The 24,119-nt window shown below is 41.0% G+C and overlaps 1 protein-coding gene across 3 annotated transcripts; it reads right to left on the reverse strand.

Annotated features, from left to right (window-relative positions):
* Positions 1–284: 284 nt before the first annotated feature.
* On the reverse strand, positions 285–23,511 carry cd101 (CD101 molecule). Of its 3 annotated transcripts, XM_079880636.1 has the most exons (12): positions 23,362–23,511; positions 22,138–22,506; positions 21,430–21,846; positions 20,791–21,189; positions 20,164–20,547; positions 19,642–20,016; positions 7,274–7,657; positions 6,148–6,543; positions 5,244–6,041; positions 4,688–5,071; positions 1,667–2,047; positions 285–706 (listed from the first exon to the last, which is right to left on the reverse strand). In XM_079880636.1, the coding sequence occupies exons 1-12, from the start codon at positions 23,453–23,455 to the stop codon at positions 495–497; spliced, it is 4,593 nt and encodes a 1,530-aa protein (XP_079736762.1). In that variant the 5' UTR covers positions 23,456–23,511; the 3' UTR covers positions 285–494. The 3 variants fall into 3 exon arrangements, with proteins under 3 accessions (XP_079736762.1, XP_079736764.1, XP_079736763.1); XM_079880638.1 differs by lacking the exon at positions 4,688–5,071; XM_079880637.1 differs by lacking the exon at positions 1,667–2,047.
* Positions 23,512–24,119: the final 608 nt, after the last annotated feature.

Consider the following 24,119-nt stretch of genomic DNA (forward strand, 5'->3'; position numbering starts at 1 on the left):
TATAAAGACAAGCCTGTTACATCCATCATGGTCATACCAAATTACCAGTAATAAATTATTATTAAAAAGAATACATTTCGATGCGCAGTTTAAGGACATTCTTATTTACTTCAGCATTATTTTGATTCTGTTTTAGCCACGGGTCTGTTTGGTAAGCGTTGAGTCCACATGTACCGGATGTGGGCCGGACCTGGGCCGACACTGTCTGGGTGGCCGACACTTGATGTGAAATGTAAAATCAGGGTCCTGAAACACCAGCTGAGAACAACTGCTTGAATATCATGTTTGTATATTCTATTTATCTTGCCTATTGAACTTATTTAGAGTAATATTAATCCTTTAATACAAAAGAGATAGTCTGGTTAGCATTAGCATGAAATGAACGAGTAAATAAACTTGTATCTGAGTTAAAATAGATAACCCTCAGTAACAGTACGTTGTGTGTGTCACAGGCCCGTGTGATTAATACTGTAACTGTGGTAAACAGGTTCGGATCAGGAATGATCCGCTTCAGGATCATTGACCTCCGGCATAGGGGTAAGAGGGTTGTTTTCAGCCCACAGACAGGCTTTCTTTTTCTTCAGCTCACAGTTCCTCTTGTGCTCTCTTCTCAACAACAATATTATAACCAATACTAGTAAACAGATCAGAGGAATAGTGATTCCCAGCGCTGCTCCTAACGGCTCTGTCCGTTTTTCAGGATCACCTGAGGAAACAAATCAAATGTTAGATTGTTCTTTTTTTAGAAAAGCTAAATATTTGTTGTTTTGTGTATACATTAGATTTATGGTTGAATGTGCTGTAAGTTATTTTTAAAATAAGGTTAGGGTTAATGTTGTCATGATGTCATTTCCTGCAGCTCTAGAGTGATTAGTCATTTATGACTGAAGTGCTTGCCTCGAAATACATGTGTGTGTGTGTGTGTGTACTTCCGGGGGATCTTGCGGCCTCTAAGAGACTGGCATTGTGATGAATGGGAATGAATAGCTCTCTTCAGGTTTATAAGATGTCCTTGGAGTTTGCTGACTTTGCATTGAAAGTGTCAACAAGAAGGATGCTGATCCATTAACATCTACTTAGTGTAGTTGAAGGGATGTTGACAGAGTAATTTAGTGACTAAAGTCTAGTGGAAATTATCAAAAATGGCTCAAATCACTTACAATAGGGGTTCCCAAACTTTTTTTTTCAGACAAACCCCTTAGACATAAAATATTTACTTGGAGTACCCCCTGAGTTTTTAATTTAATATTAATAATTTATAGACACATTCACATGTTCAAGGTTCTCTAATGTCAGTTAATGGACACATGACATGCAAGTATAAAATATGTCATGTTTTTTAGTAAGTGTTACATTTTTATTGTTTTAATTCCAAAATAATATATAAGGCTGAATAGCTCGGCCAAAAACTTATTTAGTCAAATATTGCAATTTAAACTGTGCTGTGACAGTGGATCCCCTATGAAAAAGTGTTATATTGCTTCGACTGCTGCTGAGACTTCCAGGACAAAATAACAAAATAGTATTGTAGTATTAAAAAATCACTGTATTATAAGCTGTACGTGTGTAAATTAACACAGTGCCACACTTCACTCTGAAACTCTTACTCTTAAAGCACCTTTAAAGTATCTTTAGTATGAAGACATGTTAGTTTGTAGATAGTTACCTTCAGCATGGACATGGACAGAGAGCTCTCCAGATTTATCTGAAACCAATTTCCTCCAGTTGTCAGCAGTTGGAAGATACTCCTCGACCTGACAGTAGTATTGCCCCTCATCAGTGGGCTGGATCTGCAGCACAGTCAGTTTGTAGTGTGTGGCAAGTGGTCGTTCAAACACCAGTTGTTTATCACCGATTGGACTGTGTAAGGTACCATCACGCCTGGCAGTGTATATAGCGACTGGTCCGTCCTGAACCTTGAACCAGGTGACCTCAAAGGTAGACTTATCACTGGACTGTGACTCAATGACACAGTCAACGGTGAACCCAGCCTGATGATTGGTGATGTTGAGCATTCGGTTCTCCTTCTTAACACGCAGTTTACTTTCTGTTTAAATCAAACACAACATCACAGATCAAACAAGAATGAAACAGAATACAGTGACACCATTAAAGACGGTCATATGTTGGTAGCCATAAGCTATATGACAAGGGTTTTGTAAGTTATTAATAAGACGACTAGTTGACGAAAACTGGATGAGGTGTAAATGGATGTATTACCAGTACTGTGAACCATGACGTTAGTTGAGCCTGATTGGGCTAATGACAGTTAATGGACACATGACAGGCAAGTAAACAGATAAAATATGTCATGTTTTTTTTAGTAAGCGTTACATTTTTATTGTTTTAATTTCAAAATAATATATAAGGCTGAATAGCTTGGCCAAAAAGTACATTGAGATTATTTAGTCAAATATTGCTATTTAAACTGTGCTGTGACAGTGGATCCCCTATGAAAAAGTGTTATATTGCTTCGACTGCTGCTGAGACTTCCAGGACAAAATAACAAAATAGTATTGTAGTATTAAAAAATCACTGTATTATAAGCTGTACATGTGTAAATTAACACAGTGCCACACTTCACTCTGAAACTCTTACTCTTAAAGCACCTTTAACCCTCTGAGGTCGGCAAACGAGCGGGCGCGTTTTGCTGGATTTTCTACACATTGTAGCACTATAAACTTAAATTACTCCGTCATTTATGGTCATACAGAAAAAAGAAATATAAAAAAAGAATCTGTGATATTTCTACTTTTGTATGTGTCCACTTACAATCAAATCAAAACATTGTGCTTTTGTAAAATAAAGAAAATAAACAGGGTGTGCGTTCTGCCTCTGAACTTTTTTTTCTTTAGCACGTCTATAAACTGAAACAAAACTCAGCGAATACTTGTCACACATTTATGAGCCATATACCTTTATAAAAATTTAAGTGTGTACTTTTAAATGATCGGATTCAAACTGAAAACAAATATTCTCTGTTTAAGTAATTTGTATAAAACCAACAAGATGTCCAGCTCCTCAAACGCTTCCTAATTATTTTTTAATTTACCACGCCCACTCGCGCAAAAGAGATTCACATTCAAATCTCCACATGGAACGCAATCGCGCTCATTAGGCCTACAGTACCTCAAAAACAAAACACAAAAACACTTCACAAGTCTCTGCTTTTAGACGCGCCTGAGCTTACATTGGATTTACATCAGAAGAAGAAGAACGCGATATGAAGACAAGAAAGATGTAAGGTAAGAAATTCTTACATATTAGTTTGCTATTGTTGCATAAATTTCACATTGCAGTTGAACTGTTGCTAGATATATGGTGAATATTATAATATTTAGACCCGTGTTTACTGTTACTGTGTTTGTGGATATCTGGTCAAACGTAGATATGTATATGGTAACCATAATGTTTTATATTTGAGCGCGATCGCGTTTGAATGTATCATATTTTGTAGCGCGATCGCGTTTGAATGTATCATATTTTGGATCGCGATCGCGTTTGAAAAGCAAACGGCTTCATGTTTTTACTATTATCTCATTTCATATCATCATAACGAATGGAAACATTTGAAGTAACATGATAATCAATATATTTTTCTCTAGCTTAGTTGTTACTGAAATCTTTTGGAAGATTTATACTGGTTATTGTTATTATTATTTTATCCAGCACTGCATAGCTTATGCCTACAAGGCACAACAAACCTGGTGTTCATTATATTATATTATATATTGTTGGAAACATTTGTGTGTGTGTGTGTGTGTGTGTGTTCTGTGAATTTTAAAAAGCAATTTTAACCAGAAAAATCTAAAATTTATTCCCAAAATCGTGCAGGCCTTTCTCTTGATATCAGTATGTTCACTTTTTTTTTTTCAGGGCCCAGATGCCACTGAGGACTTCAACATTCACATGAGTTTGTACATGAACATGGTAAAGTGAAAATCAAACACCTTGGAAATGAAAGGTATGTACAATGTTTTTAGGAATGGCACAAAGGTTTCTGTCTTTGGATCATTGTTTTCAATAAGTGCTTTTTTGGCATTTGTTGTGTATCTTTGGACTATCTTGTGTTGTAAATAAATCCAGACAATTTAAAAGCCATTCTTTTTTAAATCTCCTCATTTACAGTATTGTGCAAGGTTGCTCAGAATGACAGGGCCTGATAGCTCCTAATAGGGCCGTTAGGGGAGGGTCTTTGTCTTTCTCAGGTGTGAAAAGCCTTACATATTAATGAGTATAAAGCTTTTTCACACAAAACACGTCGTAAAATTTTTAAATCAATATATTGTCTTATCTGAATGAGCAGTCAGGGTGATTTTCACATAGTTTTGCAGCAAATATTCTAGGCTACGTCATACAATTTTCAAAAGTCTTGTGAAGAAATAATCAGTATGGGTTTCATGACCTTATTTCAGTGAGAATTTTTTTTGTATTTTCACAAACCACGCATAAATGTCATTATCTCAAAACTACAAACTTTTACATACATGCTGCTGATATATTATTGTAGCAGAGTTTGTGCTGAATACAGTGTAATTAGACTTTAGCCATGAAAATGTCACAAGTAACAAAAATAACCAGAAATGTCAGAGCATGTTAGAACACCTCCAGGGCCCAGAAAACAGCTCAGACCTCAGAGGGTTAAAGTATCTTTAGTATAAAGACATGTTAGTTTGTAGATAGTTACCTTCAGTGTGGACATGGACAGAGAGCTCTCCAGATTTATCTGAAACCAATTTCCTCCAGTTGTCAGCAGTTGGAAGATACTCCTCGACCTGACAGTAGTATTGCCCCTCATCAGTGGGCTGGATCTGCAGCACAGTCAGTTTGTAGTGTGTGGCAAGTGGTCGTTCAAACACCAGATGTTTATCACCGATTGGACTGTGTAAGGTACCATCACGCCTGGCAGTGTATATAGCGACTGGTCCGTCCTCCTGAACCTTCAACCAGGTGACCTCAAAGGTAGACTTATCACTGGACTGTGACTCAATGACACAGTCAACGGTGAACCCAGCCTGATGATTGGTGATGTTGAGCATTCTGTTCTCCTTCTTAACACGCAGTTTACTTTCTGTTTAAACGAAACACAACATCACAGATCAAACAAGAATGAAACAGAATACAGTGACACCATTAAAGACGGTCATATGTTGGTAGCCATAAGCTATATGACAAGGTTTCGTAAGTTATTAATAAGACTACTAGTTGACGAAAAGTGGATGAGGTGTAAATGGATGTATTACCAGTACTGTGAACCGTGACGTTAGTTGAGCCTGATTGGGCTTGTGCCGTGAGTTCCCACTTGCCCTCACAATCGAGCTTGTGCTGCTCAACTCTGCACTGGTAGCTTCCACTATCAGCTGTATCTGAGTTTAATACAACCAGATTGAAAGTACTAGAAGAAGGTCTAGAGAAGTGTAACCTGTCCTTGTTTTCTGTAAAGTACTGTAGACGACCATTATAAGAGTATGACAATAAAGGTGTCCCGCTATTAGATTCCAGGCTATTAAACACCCATCTGAGAGTGTAGTGACGTGTAGGATCCTCTTTTTCTACATCCAAAGAGCATGCAAGCTCAAACTGCTCTCCTTCTTTGATGTTAAGATGCTTTTTAGTCCCATCCATGGTAAAGCTGTCTGTTTTTTTCCTCTCCGCAGTGTCCACATGGACGGATAGCTCTCCAGACTTGTCTTCACCAATCCTTCTCCACTTGTTCGCAGCTGTCTGAATCCATTCAGCAACCTGACAGTAGTAAAGGCCAGTATCAGTGGGGTTGATGTTTGGCACAGTCAGCTTATAGTGCATGGCACTTGGGCGTCTAAACACCAGATCTTTATCATCGATTGCACTGTGTAAGGTTCCGTCACGGCTGGCATTGAAGATGATGATGGGTCGTTCGTTTCTCTGACCCCTGGACCAAGTCACCTCAAACACAGATACATCACTGGACCGTGAGTCAATGATGCAGTCAACGGTGACCCCCTCTTGCAGATTGGTGATGTTGAGGCTTTTGTCCTCCTTGCGCACATGCAGTTTGTTCTCTGATTTAATTTAATTGAAGAAAAGAAAAATCAACATAAGTGATGTTCTAAATCAAAAATTTGTATGATTTCAGAACTCTAAATTAAAAAAATATAGAATACTCACCTATAAGCTGAACACTGACATTTGTGTAACCTGACTTGTCGCTTGCCTTAGATGACCATTGCCCTTTACAGTCCAGCTGGTACTGCTGAACTTGACAGTAGTAGCGCCCCCTGTCTTCCTGGATGGCTCTATGTATAGCCAAGTGAAAGACACCCACTGCTGGGCTGGAGAAGTGGAGTCGTCCCTCAAACCCATTGCTGTTGAATATCAGACGGCCATCATAATTATAGGTCAGAAGCGTCAAACTGGAGGACTGATCTCGGTTATACAACCAGGAAAGGGAATAGCGAAGTGTGGAATCAGACCCAATACCCTCCACTGAGCAATTCAACACCAGCTGCTCTCCCTCTTTAACCTTCAGCTGAGTGTTAGCTTTATTCATTCTGAAATCACTGGCTGAAAAAGAAAAGAAAAGTACAACATCCATAAGTGGGTTATGATATGAGATTTTTTTCTTCTTCTGAATTTCTTAATTTATTCAAAAATACATAATTTATATAAATACATACATGCAACAATTTGAATAAATCTCTTGATGTTTTAATTTCTGAATTAAAAGTCATTTTGATATTTTTGGTGGCATAAAGTTAAAAATGTGTTAACAACTTAAAAGCACTTTCATGGCAATTTGTAACTATTTAATGTTTTAGTGAATTGGTGGCTAATTCGTATGCGAAAATACTTATGTCCCACTGATGATTATGATTAAGGATGGGGTTAGAGGTGAACCTTCATGCTTACTTTTTTTTTTTTAAAAAGGGACATTTATTTACAACTTACATTGTACAACAACTCGTTCATATGAAATCGCAACATTGTTAAATTTTCTCATTAGATCGGCTTGCCTGCATCTCATTATATCATGAGAATAACAAAATAGAGTATATTGCATTATTTCTTAGAAACAGTCAGTAAAGTAGTTTTGTTAAAATATTAAAATATTGGAAACACATTTTAAACTAGACTTTTATTTGAGTAAAGAAGAGTTTTTGTTTTAATCATTAAAAACATATTTGTGTGAAGAATATTGCAGTTCAGTGAAAAGACCATTGCAATGAAGTGTGTGTGTGTGTGTGTGTGTGTGTGTGTGTGTGTGTGTGTGTGTGTGTGTGTGTGTGTGTTTCACCTTTCTCATTGACAACAAGCTCTGTGGAACCAGACATTTTCTTTAGGGAATACCAGTCTCCAAGAGGATCCTGAAGCCACTCTTCCACCTCACAGCGGTACTGTCCACTGTCAGATGTTCTGACCTGATGGAGAGTCAGCTGGAAGGTCTGTTTCTGTCTTACTTCCATGCGGATTCTCTGGTCCATCTCTAGTCCAGCTGCAGGGCCAAACTTGACAACAGCATCTAGGTCCATAGTTAAGAGCATCTGGGACCCAATCATCCATGTAATCGTGAAACGAGAAGTATTTGTGGTTGTCGTCAGGACTGAGCATTCAATCTTAGCATCAGTGTTGACAGTGGTTTCCAGGCGAGACTTGAGTTTGGACAGGCTCATCTTGCTGACTGTTGGTAAACATTACAAAGTGAGGAGAGAGAGAGACAGAAATATTCAGTAAATTGCTGAATCTACAGTTATCTAAATGCTTTATAAAAGCAGTGGGATATGATATTTTGCAGCTCTGTGAAAGGACATGTACAAATGTTCTGTAATTTAATTTACATGCTTGAAACACAAACACACACAATGTTGTCATATGTCGTCACGTGTTTGTTCTGTCTGAGTCATGGTTAAGTTTCCAGTTCTCCTTTTCAATTGATATCTCTCGTTATTAATTTGTCTTCTCATTGTAAAAGCTTTATGTCCTGAAGTGACAACATAAAATACAGTTTAAAACATTTTATAAAATATATATTTCTAATATAGTCCCAGGTTCAGGAAGCTGTCGTCTGTAAAATGCACTGTACACAAGCTAACTTTTGGATTTTACTGGTCAGGAACAGCATTACAAATAAATCTTAACAACTGATTCGTAATTGCATCCAATTTCAGTAGGCCAAGGAACAGGGTTTTGCTTTCGCATGGAAAAACAGCGTCTCCAAGACATGGTGACAACACCACAATTCACTAAATCCTTTCTTTATGTATGGCTTTGGCCAGGCATTATGCTAATATTTCACTTTGTGACATAAATGTTTGTAGAAGTAATATCTGGACGGTGTAATATCAAGGTGTTTTAGGCAGGTCCGTGTCACGGGTGGCTGCTCCTTCTGAAGAAGGAGAATACCAGGAAATAGTCTTTAATCCAACAATGAAAGCAACACAGGAAACAACTTCTAAATACTGACAAGATCGGACAAATAACTGAACAAAACAGGAAGTATCAGAACTAAATGAGGGAACTAACGAGTTAATTAACAGAACAGGTGAACGGAATCATTAATCAGACACTGGGTTAATTCTTAAGACATGCACAGGGAACACAGAACAAAAGGCACAGCCAGAAGACAGGAATCCAGTGGTGGTGGGGGGGAGACGGGGGGGACGAGGGACCCGGTGAAACTGGTGGGATGAAGGACCATAGTGGAGCTGAGGAAGCATTGAGCCAAGGCGTAGCCAATGGGTCGGAGGACTAGGGTGGAGTCCGGGGCTTTGTGGCTGGAGGCAGAGAAGGGGAATCCTCACGCTGAGGCAGAGCTGGGTGCTGGAAGACCCAAAGTCATTGTAGCAATCTCGCGCACCTGGTCAGACATGTCCATGGGCTCAGACTCCGGGGCAAGGTGTGGCTCAGCTTGATTTACAGGCTCGTTGTCCACGGCAGACTCTGACTCCATGTCTGCAGTGATGTTATGCTGTAGCTCCATCAGGCTGGATGAAGGCTGACTGGGCTCTGGGTTGGGGTCTGCTGTCATCCTCCACGGGATGTTCATCAGCACCCACTACACGAATGTGGCAAAGTTGTATCGAGAACCGCTTCCTGGGAGGCATGCCTTGGACAGCTTGCTGAGGCTTGAGATGAAGAACATGCAAAGCGAGCGCTCTGGATAATGAGTTTGGCATGACAACTCCAAAAAAAAACCTGGTGTGAGACTCCCTGTGCTACAAGTATAGCAGGCTAATGGCAGGAATGGCAGAGCTGCAAAAATACTGTTATGGTCCTGTCTTCTGTCACGGGTGGCTGTTGCAAGGGAGTGCACGACGAAGGAGAATACCAGGAAATAGTCATTAATCCAACAATGAAAGCCACACACAGGAAACAACCTCTTAATACTGATGAGATAGGACAAAGAGCTGAACAAAACAAGGAGTAATTATAACAGAACTAAACGAGGGAACTTGTGAATTAGGAATGGAATCATTAATCAGACACACTGGGAAACTGGGTCAAATGATAGGCACAGGGATAAACAGAACCAACACACAACAGAACATAACCCTGACAGTCTGGAGTAGTTTTAGAATAAATTAATTTGTAGGAGACTATGAGCTTTATCTATGAGTATGAGATCTTATACATGCACAGATACATTACACACTAAAGGTAAACATTAAAAAGCATCATATGACCCCTATTTAAAACTATGAAATAACACCAATGGAATTATGGGAATTATGTTATAACCAAAAATGTTAAACAAATCAGCCCCTTTTTAGATTAGGAGTATTTAACTACTATGCACATATTACATAATGTATTTATTGTGTGCATACATGTTGTTATGCAAAACTTTTTCCAGATTCATTTGTTTCTATTAGGGGTAACACTTTAATTTAAATGTTAAATGTATTTACTATATTGATAACAGTGATGATACAGTAATAACTATTGATTACGATGACATCACTTTTTGTGCAGTCTTTCTCTGTTGGGAACTTGTTTGACTGATAAGACCTATTCTGGATGTGCACACTTTAGGACAGTAAAGTAGAGGTCTGCTTCCCAACCAGAGCCAGATGTGTCCAGACGAACTTGCGGGTTTTGAGTCGGGTTTGGGTTAATGTTTCATGAATATCTTAGGGAACAGGTCAGGTTTGGGTTTGTAATTAAGAAAAACTATATATATCTTCCACGCTCTTTTGGTCACAACAGAGCAGACGGCATTCAAACCTAAACTATGTGATTAACTTTGATAAGGCAAACAATTACTGAGGGAAAACATATTGGGCTACAGTGCCAAATGATGCAGGGAAAGCTGCACTGCAATGAATTCTACTGAATTGGTTTATAGCTAAAATGCCAGCTGTTCTGTCCTCAGCTCTGGATTCGAGTTCTGCCACAGGAAAATCAAAGTACTTAAGATATTCTTTGATACAGTCCTTGTAATGCTTTTTGGGCAACCTTGACTCCTGTGGTCTTAAGTCAGCACTCTGTAGAGGATCTATCATGGGATACGGGAACTGTCCATATGTATAACATGGCCTCTCCAACAAACATGATCATGGCCTCGACACTGACCAGGCCGGCTCTATCCAAAACTCTGTCCTGCCATTTGATGCTGATGATTGACCATAGAGACCTCTGATGGAATTGCTCAAGCTGTTTCAGGTGCTTTCAGTACAGTGTCCAGGTTTCACAGCCATAGAAAAGACTAGTGAGCATGAACAACCTGTATACCCTGATTTTATCAAGCTGGTTGCCAGCTTGTTCTTGTCAAGTCAAGTCAAGTATATTTGTATAGCGCTTTTCACAATACAGATTGTATCAAAGCAGCTTCACAGTATTAAATTAAAATAATACAACAAGGTTTGTTTCTAGTGGAATTTATTGATTGATAAAATTAAAATTAAATATCCCCAACTGAGCAAGCCAAAGTCAACAGTGGCAAGGAACCGAAAAACTCCATCAAGTGACCTAATGGTGACCTGAAACTCCATCAGGTGACCTAATGGAGAAAAAAAATCCTTGGGAGAACCCAGGCTCAGTCGGGGGCCAGTTCTCCTCTGGCGTTTATGAACTAGAGACCGGATTTAACTGTAAGATTAAAATTATTATATGAATGCCTGGCTGAAGAGATGCGTCTTTAATCTAGTTTTAAACTGGGAGAGCGAGTCTGAGCAACGAACAGTATCAGGAAGGCTATTCCAGAGTTTTGGAGCTAAATGTGAAAATGCTCTCCCTCCTTTGGTGGATCTGGATATCCTAGGTATGACCAAAAGCCTCGAATTTAGTGATCTTAAAGAGCACGATGGATTATAGGGCGATAGAAGATCCGTTAAATAGACTGGAGCTAAGCCGTTTAGGGCTTTATAAGTCAGTAGCAATACCTTGTAGTTAATACGGGACTTTATAGGTAACCAATGTAGTGATGTTAAAATCGGTGTTATATGATCATATTTTCTTGATCTAGTAAGAACTCTAGCGGCTGCATTTTGGACTAACTGTAGCTTGTTTATTGAGGATGCAGGACAACCAGCTAATAAAGCATTACAGTAATCTAGTCTCGAGGTCATGAACGCATGAACTAACTTTTCTGCATCAGAAACTGATAGCATATTATGTAGCTTAGCAATGTTTCTAAGGTGGAAAGAGGCTGTTTTTGTAACATATGAAATATGATTTTCAAAAGACAGGTTGCAGTCTAGTATAACACCCAGGTCTTTTACTGTAGAGGATAAAGTAACAGGACATCCTACTATGTTAAAGTTGTATTGTGAGAGGTTTTGTGGGCGTTTTTTTTAACCGATAAGTAGTACCTCTGTCTTGTCTGGATTTAATAAAAGAAAATTACGTGTCATCCAGTCTTTTATATCTTTAACACACTCTGTCAATTTGGATAATTTTGCGTTTTCATCCGGCCGTGATGAAATATATATTTGAGTGTCATCAGCATAACAATGGAAACTAATTCCATGTTTCTTTATAATATTTCCAAGTGGCAGCATATATATTGAGAATAATAGAGGGCCTAACACAGATCCTTGCGGCACTCCATAGTTTACTGGAGTTATGATTGATTTTTCTCCATTTAAATAGACAAAATGGTAGCGGTCAGATAAGTATGATCTGAACCAGCTTAATGCTTGTCCTTGAACACCAGTATAATTTTGTAGTCGATCTAAGAGTATTGTGTGATCTATAGTATCGAACGCAGCACTAAGATCAAGTAAAACTAATATTGAGATACAGCCTTGGTCAGAAGCTAAAAGTAAATCATTTGTGATTTTAACGAGTGCAGTTTCAGTGCTATGGTGCGGTCTGAATCCAGACTGAAACTTTTCAACTTGTCATTTTCTTGCAAGAAAGAGCCCAGTTGAGCGGACACAACTTTTTCTAATATTTTAGACATAAATGGAAGATTTGAAAGGGGTCTATAATTTGCTAGGTTATTATGATCTAATTGTGGTTTCTTAATGAGTGGTTTTATAACTGCCAATTTAAATGTTCTTGGAACATGACCTAAAGATAAAGATGAGTTAATAATGTTGAGGAGAGGCTCTTCCACTATAGGTAACACTTCTTTCAGTAGTTTAGTTGGTATAGGATCTAATAAACATGTTGTTTTAGATGAAGTGATAAGTTTATTTAACTCTTTTTGTTCTATAGTTGTAAAGCACTGTAATTGTTCTTGCGGGTGTAACGGCGCTGCGTAGGGCAGATTCAAAAGGAGCTCACGAAGACAAAGATACAAATAAGTAGCGTTTAATTCCAGAGGAAGAGGGTACACACACCAGGTTACAACAGACAATACCGGAAAATAAACTGAATGCAGACAGGAACTTAAATACACAATGAAGATTAACACACATGATGAGCAGCTGTGAGGAAGTGATTAGTGTCCATAGACAAATCAGTGGCGGGAACAACAGAACAGGGAAACACATGTGACATAACGCCCCCTCCCCAGTAGGCGCGACCTTGCGCCGTATCAAAAGAATCGAGGGAAGGATGGAGGGGGTCTTGAAGGTGGGTAAGGCAACTAAGGTAGAGGAATCAGGAGGAGGTTCGGGCGGAGGACGGCTGACCGGGAGGAGGCTGATCAGAAGGGTCCAGGGTGGTGCCGATGGTGGTGAGAGCCATTGGAGGGCCTTGAGCAGGGGCGTGATGGAAGGTGCCCAGGCCACAGCCAGAGTGGCACCCCACGGCGGCGGCGACGGAGACGGAGGGAGGAGCCATGGCGAAATGGTGATGAGAGCCGCCATGGGGCTGACTGGAGACAATGACGGCGAGGAAGGGGCCCACAGCGTAGCCGATGAGCCAAGGTAGTGGAGAGATGGTGAAGATCCAGATGACCGTGATGGAGCCGCGGCGACGACCTCCCGAGAGCGAGGAGGGGATCCGGAGGTCTGAGGGCGAGCTGGAGCGACCGAGGGCGGAGGTGGAGCCTGAGGAAGGACGGAACAAGCCGTAGCAGAAGGGGTGGAGGACCAGAGCATAGCGGATGGGCCGCAAGTCTGCAGCAGAGGTGAAGCGACGTCTGACCTCGGTGGAGCCGACGTGCCGAGGGAGACCGGCGAGACCGAATGGCTGATGGTCCACGCCGAGGTCGAGGTAGGAAGAAGCGCAGGTTCGGGAGCCAGGTCAGCAGGTCGAGGCAGAATGTAGCATGCCGAGGATGTAGGTGGAGCCGTGGGCTCAACTATCTCAGGCGAGGATGGCTCCCGACAGGTCCGAAGTGGTACCCCACTACTGAGAGGCAGAGGTGGTACTGAGGGACAGAAGGGTGACATAGGAGACTGGGAGGTAACGATGGCTGGAGACTGGGGTAGAGACTGAAGTCCAATGTAAAAACCAAAGAAAAATAAAGTGTTCATGATGTTTAGGAGAGGAGGTGGGAGAGGGAGGCTGGGCGGGACTAATAGAAAAGGCGGATGACTGACAGGTTCAGGATTAACAGATTCAGGCAACAAGAGAGGCGTTAAACAAATCTCCTCTTTAAACTCAAAATCAAAAAGTGTTCTTTCCAGAGACGCACTCTCATCAGCGGGGGGGGGGGGGGGGTGGGCGGGGCTAACTTCCGAACCCTCGAAGTCCACAAGTACTCCCTCGGCGATGGATGGCTCGGCCGGCTCACACACCTGGTCAGGCGCGCGCTGCTCGGGCTCCGTCGTGATGTGGTCCTCAGTTGCTCTTATAGGTGCGGGCTCATACATTGACGCGGTCTCCGTCGCGCTACCTGCGGTGGGCTCAGGTCGATATTCCTCTCCGTCTGGGTGGCTCTGGCTGGGCACTGGATGGGGAGTGGGGCTGGGGGCATCCTCGATGGTGAACGCAGATCTGCAGGACGCCAGCACCCACTCCACATATGACGCGAAGCTCCCTCGAGGATCCTTCACGGACAACTGTGCACAAGTGACAGCGTTGAGTCCGTGTCGCAGAAACGCGCATAGGCAGTAGTCCGGGAAGGTGGTCTGATGGGCGAGATCCAAGAATTCTTCTAGATGTTCCTCGAGGGAGCGTTCTCCCTGCTCAAGGCACATGAGTCTAACAGCTGGGAAGTCCATAGTGCGAGCAGGGGTGAAAACGGAACAAAAAACACTGAACACGAAAAGGGAAAAAAATATATATATATATATACAAACGCGTTCTTTAGTGTTGGTCCGGTATTCTGTAACGGCGCTGCATAGGGCAGATTCAAAAGGAGCTCACGAAGACAAAGATACAAATAAGTAGCGTTTAATTCCAGAGGAAGAGGGTACACACACCAGGTTACAACAGACAATACCGGACAATAAACTGAATGCAGACAGGAACTTAAATACACATTGAAGATTAACACACATGATGAGCAGCTGTGAGGAAGTGATTAGTGTCCATAGACAAATCAGTGGCGGGAACAACAGAACATGGAAACACATGTGACAGCGGGGTGATAATTGAGGCTGAATTATAAGGCGCGATTGAAGATTGAACGTTTACAATTGTGGTTCTGATGCTTTCTATTTTCTCAGTGAAGAAGTTCATGAAATCATTACTACTAAACTGTAACGGGATATTTTGTTCAGGTGAAGCTTGTTTATTTGCCACGGTGTTAAATAAAAACCTTGGATTGTTTTGGTTGTTTTCTATTAGTTTGCGGAGGTGCTCAGCCCTGGCCGCTTTTAGGGCCTTTTTATAACGTGATCTTTCACGTTAATCTTTCCACGCGATTCTAAAAACCTCTAAATTAGTTTGTTTCCATTTACGCTCTAAATTACGGGTTTCTCTCTTTAGAACATGCGTAGTATTGTTGTACCATGGTGCTGTAATTTTCTCTCTGACCTTTTTTAATTTAATGGGTGCAACAATATCCAATGTTCTGGAGAGAATGGTGCTCATAGTGCTAGTTAGTTCTTCTAGTTCATCTGTTTGTTTGAGTTCAGACAGCAGCTGAGACAGATGAGATAAGCAATTTGAGAAATTATCTATGGTGGATGGAAGGATTGTTCTGCCTGGTCGAAAACGCGGCGCAGCATGACATATTACAGCAGTACGTAATATGCAAGTTACCATGTAATGGTCAGTGACATCATCACTTTGTGGAATGATATCTATATCGGTTGGATCGGTTTCATATGATATAATTAAATCGAGTGTATGATTAAGACGATGAGTGGGACCAGTGACGTTTTGCTTGACCCCAAAGGAGTTTAATAAATCTGTAAACGCAGCCCCTAATGCATCATTTGAATTATCTACGTGTATGTTAAAATCTCCAACAATTAATGCTTTATCGACGTTGACCAATAGATCTGAGAGAAAATCTGCAAACTCTTTTAGAAAATCAGCGTAAGGCCCTGGCGGTCTATATACGGTAGCCAAAGCTAGAGATAATAGGGATTTTTTTCTTACATCTGAGAGCGTAACATTTAGTACAAGTACTTCAAACGAATTAAACTTGTCACCTGTTTTCTGGGTAACATTAAGAATATCTCTATAGATTGTTGCAACACCACCGCCACGACCAATCAGACGGGGCTCATGCTTATAACAGTATCCTGGTGGAGTAGACTTATTAAGACCGAAATAATAATTTGGTTTAAGCCAGGTTTCAGTAAGGCAAAGTACATCTAATCTATTATCTGTGACTATTTCATTTACAGTAACTGCCTTAGGTGTAAGTGATCTAATGTTTAGAAGACCTAGCTTTAGAAATTGTTTTTGTTCACTAATAGCGAGATTTTCTGTTTTAATAACAATTAGATTTTTCCTAGATCCTGCAGTAGATTTATTATTTGATCTCACTAAACGAGGAATAGACACAGTTTCTATGCAATGTTCTACACTAGTATTTATATCAGTTAAGTTGGTGCAGCAGAGACTGTAATTTGGACTTTTGGTTACTAGTCAAACGGTATTTAACATCTTGGAGATGTTATCAGACAGAAGATCTGCTCCGATTCTACTTGGGTGTAAGCCATCAGTGCGGAAGAGCCTAGGACGTTCCCAAAACAGATTCCAATTATTTACAAAGAGCAGTTTCTACTCATTGCACCATGACATTAACCATTCATTTAGCGCAAATAATCCACTGAACTTTTCATGCCCTTGTCAGTACGTGGGAAGCGGTCCAGACACGATGATCGTTGTTTCAGGCGATGTGCTGCGTACCGTCTAGACCAGGCTCCTGAAGTCTTTCTTCAGAACCTCTGTCTGCCGCAGCCTGATATCATTCACTCCCGTGTGCAACACGACGGCTCCGACACGCTCGTCACCGTTCAAGATCTCGGGTACCCGCGCAGCGACATCAAGAACACGAGCACCAGGAAAGCAGTGAGTGCGCACCTTACTTTTACCTAACGTAGCGTGGACGTGCCGGACGATGGAATCGCCGATGATCACAGCATCGCGTTCCGTTTCGCGAAGAGGGGAGAAGCAGTTCTGGGTGGAGATCTCGAAAACCGGGAAGGGCGGAGAGATTCTTGCTCTGGTCCTGGCCCGCGTCTTCCACTGCGGAACCAGCCAGGCTTCGTGGTGGCGTGTCAGAGCCGGAGTGAATGAAACCATGGCTGATCGTGACCTAGGCGCTCGGGACCAATGCTGAGAAACGCACGGAGTAGACGAGGTCGGGGTCAGCGGATTACTAATGTTAGTCACTGATTTGTGTGCATCGGCGCGTGATGTTTCAAGAGCTAAACGCCGGTCTCTCATAGACGCATCGGCGCGTGCTGTTTCAAGAGCTAAACGCTGGTCTCTCAGCTCGGCTTGTTTCTCTAAAAGGTCGCGGATCTGCTTCTCTACAGCTTCCAGCTCAGACTGCACCGCGTGCAGCTCGAATGTGTCCTCACCTGCACCAAAAGGTAGACAACATACATCTGATATATTCGCCATTTTAACAGATGGACAGTAAGTTAGCAATGACGCTACCAGTGATGCTATCAATATTAATACTAATTTATGACTGAAGTCTTGGATATAATCCGTCTTTTTAGTGGTACGGGTGTAATGTAGACGCGCGATAGGCGAGAAAATGTTCGTTTGTAAGTGAGTGTAGAGAAGACGCGCTCAGCCGTGACCCACAGGTGAAAACCGGTGTTGGATCACTAAGCGGCTTGAGACGCGTCTGCTCAACAGTCCGCTCAACAGTCCGCGTTGTAACTATGAGGTTTGAGCAGCAGTGCTTCTCATTGAGGAAAAGTAGAAAATGTTCGTTTTAAGTGAGTTTAAAGAGAAAAATCACGGATTATGAATCAAATCGATGGAGCTCCAAACACAAACAACGCGTTCAGACACGACGCATGCGCAGATCAACAGGAAGTGGGTCTTGTGGGTCTGTACTCTTTGATGCACATGACTGAGGGATTGGCTGGCTTTTCTGATGCATGAAGAAATCTCCTTGTCTAGCGAGTCATCAGAAGGGATGATGCTTTGTTACTTCTATGGTCACTATAGGTGGAGGGGCTCTAGAGCCAGTAGCAAGTTAAAATAAGACCTCAGTCTTAATAAGACTGATGGTGAGGCCAAAGAGATGTGCAACTTCTGTTCATAATGACTTTTAGATCCAGCACAGAGTGTGCCATAAGGACACAGTCATCAGCAAACAGGATCAGTGTCAGCCGTTCAATCGATTTGGTATTCAGTCTATGGAGATCAAAAAGGGAGCCATCTATAACACAGGTACACTCCTCTCTCTAGTCCTTATAGAGAATGTGCCAGGAAGCAGGTAAAGAACAGGTTGAAAAGGTTGGGAGCAAGCACACATCCTTGCCACACCCCATATGAAATGTCAAATGAAAGTGAAGCATCTCCATTGGAGAGGACAAGCCCATCATCCTGTGGTGAAAGAGGCAGATCAAGTTTGTAAAATTTCTGGGGCATCCAAACTTTACAAGAATGGTCCACAGGGCTTCTCTATTTATGGGGTCAAAAGCCTTTGTAAGGTCGATAAAAAAAGCATAGAAATTCTCATGCTGCTTGATGCATTTTTCCTGAACCTGCCTGACTGCAAAGACCATGTAAATGGTGCTTCGGCCATGTCTGAATCCTCACTGAGCCTCTGGCAAGGACTTCTCTGAGATGGAGTCAATCAGCCTATTTAGAATTGTTGCAATGATCTTTCCAGAGATTGACAGAAGTGAGATTCCTCTGTACTTGCCACAGTGTGCTTTCCTGCCCTTATTCTTAAAGATGGTTGGCCTCTTTGAATTATTGTGGCATGATTTCCTCATCCCAGATGTTGGTCAAGATGCAGAGGAATGTGCACGGCATTTCCAGGCTTGCCACTTTGAAAATCTCAGCGGGATACCAATACACAATACCTGCACGAGTAGAGCCCTATTCGGACAGGACTAGTTTAACATGGAGAGGTGGGGTAAAGCAATAATTACAAGAGCTTCTCTGTGATTTTAGTCCCGTCTGAATGTGCCATCTAAGTAATCATTACGGACAATGTCAGTAAAGATTACAGCAACTTTTACCTTCAGTAAAAAGGTCCGGAAAAATTACCTCAGGTAATACTAATCCCGTGCGAATAGACCCGCTGTAAATATGTACGTAAATATTAAGCTTTACGGCTGGTAATTTCTTTGGTTGCAGTGAATGGCCAGGTGTTCTTCAGTACTCCAGCTTGTCCTATGCACTCCACAGTGTGCTGCTTCACCGCCTTCCTGACCATTGAACCATAGTGGTTTCATTTGCCTGTTCGGTGTAGACTTTACATGTCTACACATGTATCCCTACACAACTATCCCCTGAATCTAACCCTCCCCTAAATTAATAGTAAGAAAATATTGTCAATTAACATTACCAAACACATATTTGTGTAATTATAAAATAATGGGTGACCAGGTTGGGATATGGGTAGGGTTAGAAGAAGGGTAGGTTTAAAAGCAGCGTAATTGTTGTTTTAATTTCTACAGTGTGATTACATGTGCAATTATGTGCAGATACTTTAAATATAAGTACAATGTAACATGTTGTATGTACATATTTTATATATGTACATAGTAGTTAATGACACCTAATGTAACATCAGACTAAACAACTTATATTTGTCTGCAAAACTAATTTTAAGCATTTCAGCATAGGCCTTAAGATCAAAAGATATAAGAGTAGAAAGACTAATGTATGTTCAAATGTTTGATGTAGAATGAACCTTCTTAATACAATTATGGAAAAAAAAGCTGTATTTACCAGGTTTTTGTACAGGCACCGCCAGCAGGTTGGAGTTCTTCATGGCTTTCTGTACATACTTTTGATAGGCATCAACTTGGCACTGGTACTGTCCTCCGTGTTGCTTGCTGGCTTGTGGCACAATGAGCAAAAAATGTGTGGCTGACGGCTGTGTCTGAATGGACAGCTGATAGTTTCTCTGATCTGCTCCCCAGGTGATTTCTCCAGTGTGGCGTATGGATAAAATATTCGTTTGTACAGTTGAATTGGGGGGCTGAAACATCCAGCGTACAGTCAGAGACACTTTAGGCCCTTTGACAATACATAATAATTCTACTTGAGAATTTATATGCACATTTGGTGTACGACTTATCAAGGTCACCCTCATTAGAGATTCTGAAAAGAAATGTCTGCAGTGATTATTCATACTCTGGTATCAGTAACATGCAGTAGAAATATAAGTAATGACAAAGAATTTATGTCAGCATATCTAGACAATTTCTCTGATCCTGAGAATAATGTGAGATTATATAACAGTCTTACCAATAGAATTAACCGAAATGGCTTTTTGCTGAGACTGTGTGTTGGCTTTCGTCATCTCTCCATTGCTCTGTACGGTCCACTCAGACACACTGCACCTGTATTCGCCACTGTCAGATGCTGCAGATGCACCGATCTCTAGGGTAAAGTTTCCAGCTGGAGAATGGAGTGTTTGAACGTGTCTGCCCTGATACTTTGTCCCAATATCTTTCATCACTCCCTCATGGGTCAGACTGATGACATCACTGAAGGAATCCCCCGAGTCTTTCTTGTGTTGCCATGACACTGATAAAGGACCTTTGGATCTGGACACCGAGCAGGTGACCTGTAGAGTATCTCCCTCCGTCACAGCATCCTCCGTCACCATGACCAGCGTCAGATCACTCTCTGACCAGACAGGCAAATAAACAGGCAATGTCAGTGTCTTGTGATGCAATAACATATAATTGAATTATTTATTTTTATCTGTGTATTTATATATTTGTTATAAATAATAATTATATGTCACATTACATGGTAGATGTCTAGGATGTTCTTGACAGTGGAAATGACCAGAACACCTAAGCAACTGAATTGCAACACAATAAAGTCCACTTGACTGTTGAGGAGAAACACTGTAGCATTATTTACCTTTGGCGGTGATGCTCACAGTCTCTGGACTGGAAAGTTGTTTTTGTATTTTTCTGAAGGTGCCATCAGCATTCATGTCTTCCTGCCATACTTCACACTGGTATTGGCCCTGGTCTTCAGCCCTAGCCGAACGGATGGTCAGCAAGTAGTCCGTACGACTGCTTTTCACTGCTCTCATCTCCGCTGCATTCTCTCTCTCTTTATAACTGTCAAACACGGTGAGCATCCCAGAAGATCCAATCTGAGCCACGTTCTTCTGGTCCTTCAGCCAGGTCACAGAAAATAAATGACCAGGAAGACTCTGTGCCTTCACACTGCAGTGGATGTCCAGGGCATCTCCCACCTGTAGGGCCTCCTTTGAGGCCTTCATATAGACACTGAACGAACCTGCCTCAGCCACTTATGAAACACAGGAAAAAGCAGGAGTAATTGTACAGAGAGCATAAAATGACTGAAATTTAAGAGACATTTAGAAAAATGTGTAGATAAATATGAATGAATATCAACATTTTAAGGTCATTTTTTGTTACTTTTCTACTATAAATTCTGTTGGGTCACTAGGTGTAAAGTCAAAAAGAAGCAAAAAGAAGCAAAACCAGTTGAGAAACTCTGGTTTAAATTACAAAATATAAATCTTACCAATTTGTTTGACCTCCACGTTACATGGTGTGCTGGTTTTGTGGGCAATCTGTGTCCAGGAACGGTCTGGGTCTTGGATCCACTCACTGGCTTTGCAGTAGATTTTCCCCTGGTCTGACTGCTGCACTTGCAACATCTTCAGTCTGAAGGTTGTGTCCTCCACCTTATCCATGCTGATAAGACCTCTGTGGTAGCGATCCTCAAATCCAGCTCCTGGCTTTACAGTCAGATCTTTGTCCAGAGTGATGATTGGTCGGGGGTTCTCATCCGCTTCACTGTGGAGAAACCAGCTGACCGACAGATGGGTGTGCTGATAAGTTTCACTGGAGACCTGGCACTCAAGCTGAAGAGGATCACCTTCAGACAAGCTCTGAGAGGAAGAGCCAGAGTACGAGGCCTTCAGGGTGTCCTCAATCACTGTGGATTTTTGCATTGAAAACATTAGTAACGAATGGTTGACCATTATGTTTTTTCAATACCAATATCTAGAGAGTAACTGATGGATGATATAATAGTGATTCAAATAAATATAAGTTCAACTTCAGCTTATAGCCGATCATCTTCTGTTCGGATAAATGGAAATGGCAATGGATGCTAACAGATGGATCTCTCTAGATATATATATATGCCAATGAAATGTCAGTAATCTCAAAATAGCCAAATCATCTGATTAATCACCAAAACACTCAAGATAATGAAATATCTTACCATTAAGTTTTGTTTCTGCTTCATAACTTCCGAAATATCTGCCATCTGTGTTTGGGGTTTGACAGAAGATATCACCAGCATCCCCTTCCAGCAAATTTTTGATCCTCAAGAGAACTGAAGATCCTGACAACCTCTCAATCTCAATATCTTTTCCCCTTACTCTATTGGAGTACTTTGCGAAGGCAAAGTCTGCATCTTGAGTACTGATGATATTTATGTCCGCGTTTGATTTCTTGACCTTAAATTCAAAATCCTGCTGAGATGGGCCTGTAAACCCACTAACATTACAGGATATGGAGATGGGGTATCCTTGCACTCTATACAGAGGACCGTCCTGGATCTGGACCAGACGCTGGCCGTAGCACAGATCTGTGTGGAGAAATGCATCAGACAGGTAAATGTAAAATATTTCACCCAAAAATGGTTTGTCATCATTTACTTTCCCAAACATGTGTGACTCACTTTCAATGTTTTTATTTTCACACTATTTTTTTTTCCATACAACAAAGTGAATGGGGGAATCCATGCACTATATAATAAGTCAATTGAACCCATATGATAGATTTGTGTGACTGCATTAGTTCTCTCTCATCTTTTCACACAGCAAGACTGAATATGTAGAAGTGCAAAATAAGATTTAAGAGCTTTAGCAGAGTGATTTTATTTGAGTAAATAACACTTAAATAGCCCAAAGCTGTTGTTTAGATTCAGAAGTTTGAATATATATATTTATATTGTATAAAGCTGTGTAACTTTATGGTATTATTTTGTCATTTTAAGACTTGTAAGTCGTCACCATCAACGTTTCATTATATTAAAAAATTACAGCTAGGATGTTTGGTAATGTTTTTCGTTCCACACTGCATTCCACACACTTATTGTGTTGATTTGGTATTGCAGAACACTTGTGCTGCTATTGAGGTTGGATACGGGTAAGGTTAGGACAGGTTTCGTAGTATGGGTAAGTTTATGGGTGGGTTAAAGTGTAAGATAAGGGTCAACAGTGTAATTATTGATGTAAATATAGATATTAATTACAGCTGCAATAACATTCAGATAAGTACCATGTAAAAACATGTATAAAATAAGCGCATTGCATCAAATTATTAATGTAAATTTTAGTACGTAGTAGTCACCTAATACAGTGTCCAAGTGGAACCAAATTATAAATTCAGTCTATATATTGTAATCTTTATGATATAATGAAATGATATTCAGTCTTACCCCCCTGCAGGAGTCCTGTGAGACACAGCAACAGCGGCAGGTGCCAAAAGTCCACCATCCTTAATCTGATCAATCCTTTCACTTTCTCTCTCATCTCCTCAGTACAAGTTAATCTAGGTTTCAGCAAGAGAACCTAAACCTGATATATGGTCTCTGACGCAAGTGACTGTGACACATCAGATAAAAAGGAGGAAATGAATGCACTGAATATTGGTTTCCTGTTGTCTCACACAACTCTTCACACTTGCCTCATTTCCCCCAAGTTTTCATCATTACATTTGTGAACAGTGCTTTATAACAGACGAACAGTCTATATGGAGCATGACTGATATTATACACTGACTGAAAATATGCAGTTTGACAACCTGACTGCCCAATAACAGCAGGAAAGGAAATGCACAAAAATTGGCATACTTGTATGACCATGTATGGTATATTCTGATGCCTGTACACACATATAATCATCATGTTTGTATAGACCTAAAATTGAATTTGACTTGCATGTAAAATGTGCTAGTGTCAGGATTATGTTTAGTTTTATTATTATTATTTTTTGATTTGTTTCTTGTTCTTGTTGCTAGTTTGTCTCCATGGTTTCTGATTGAGTTACGCACCTGTTTTTTGTTCCATTAATTATTCCTGTGTGTATTTAAACCCTCAGTTCCCTCTCAGCCAGTCACGTTCAACGTTACGTCGGACTGAACTGACGTATTGGGATCTCGCCTGAGAGCCCAATCACCTTCGCAGGGTTGGTCCGT

This window comes from Squalius cephalus (genome assembly GCF_949319135.1).
Source record: "Squalius cephalus genome assembly, chromosome: 9".
In the NCBI taxonomy this organism is placed as follows: domain Eukaryota; kingdom Metazoa; phylum Chordata; class Actinopteri; order Cypriniformes; family Leuciscidae; genus Squalius; species Squalius cephalus.

Coding starts and splice junctions, on each gene's coding strand:
- cd101 (XM_079880636.1), bottom strand. CDS start 23,455: ATGAGAGAGAAAGTGAAAGGATTGATCAGATTAAGGATGGTGGACTTT. Junction 6,544..7,273: donor GCTTGTTGTCAATGAGAAAG/GTGAAACACACA, acceptor TTTCTTTTTCAG/CCAGTGATTTCAGAATGAAT. Junction 707..1,666: donor TGTCCATGTCCATGCTGAAG/GTAACTATCTAC, acceptor TTGTTTCCTCAG/GTGATCCTGAAAAACGGACA.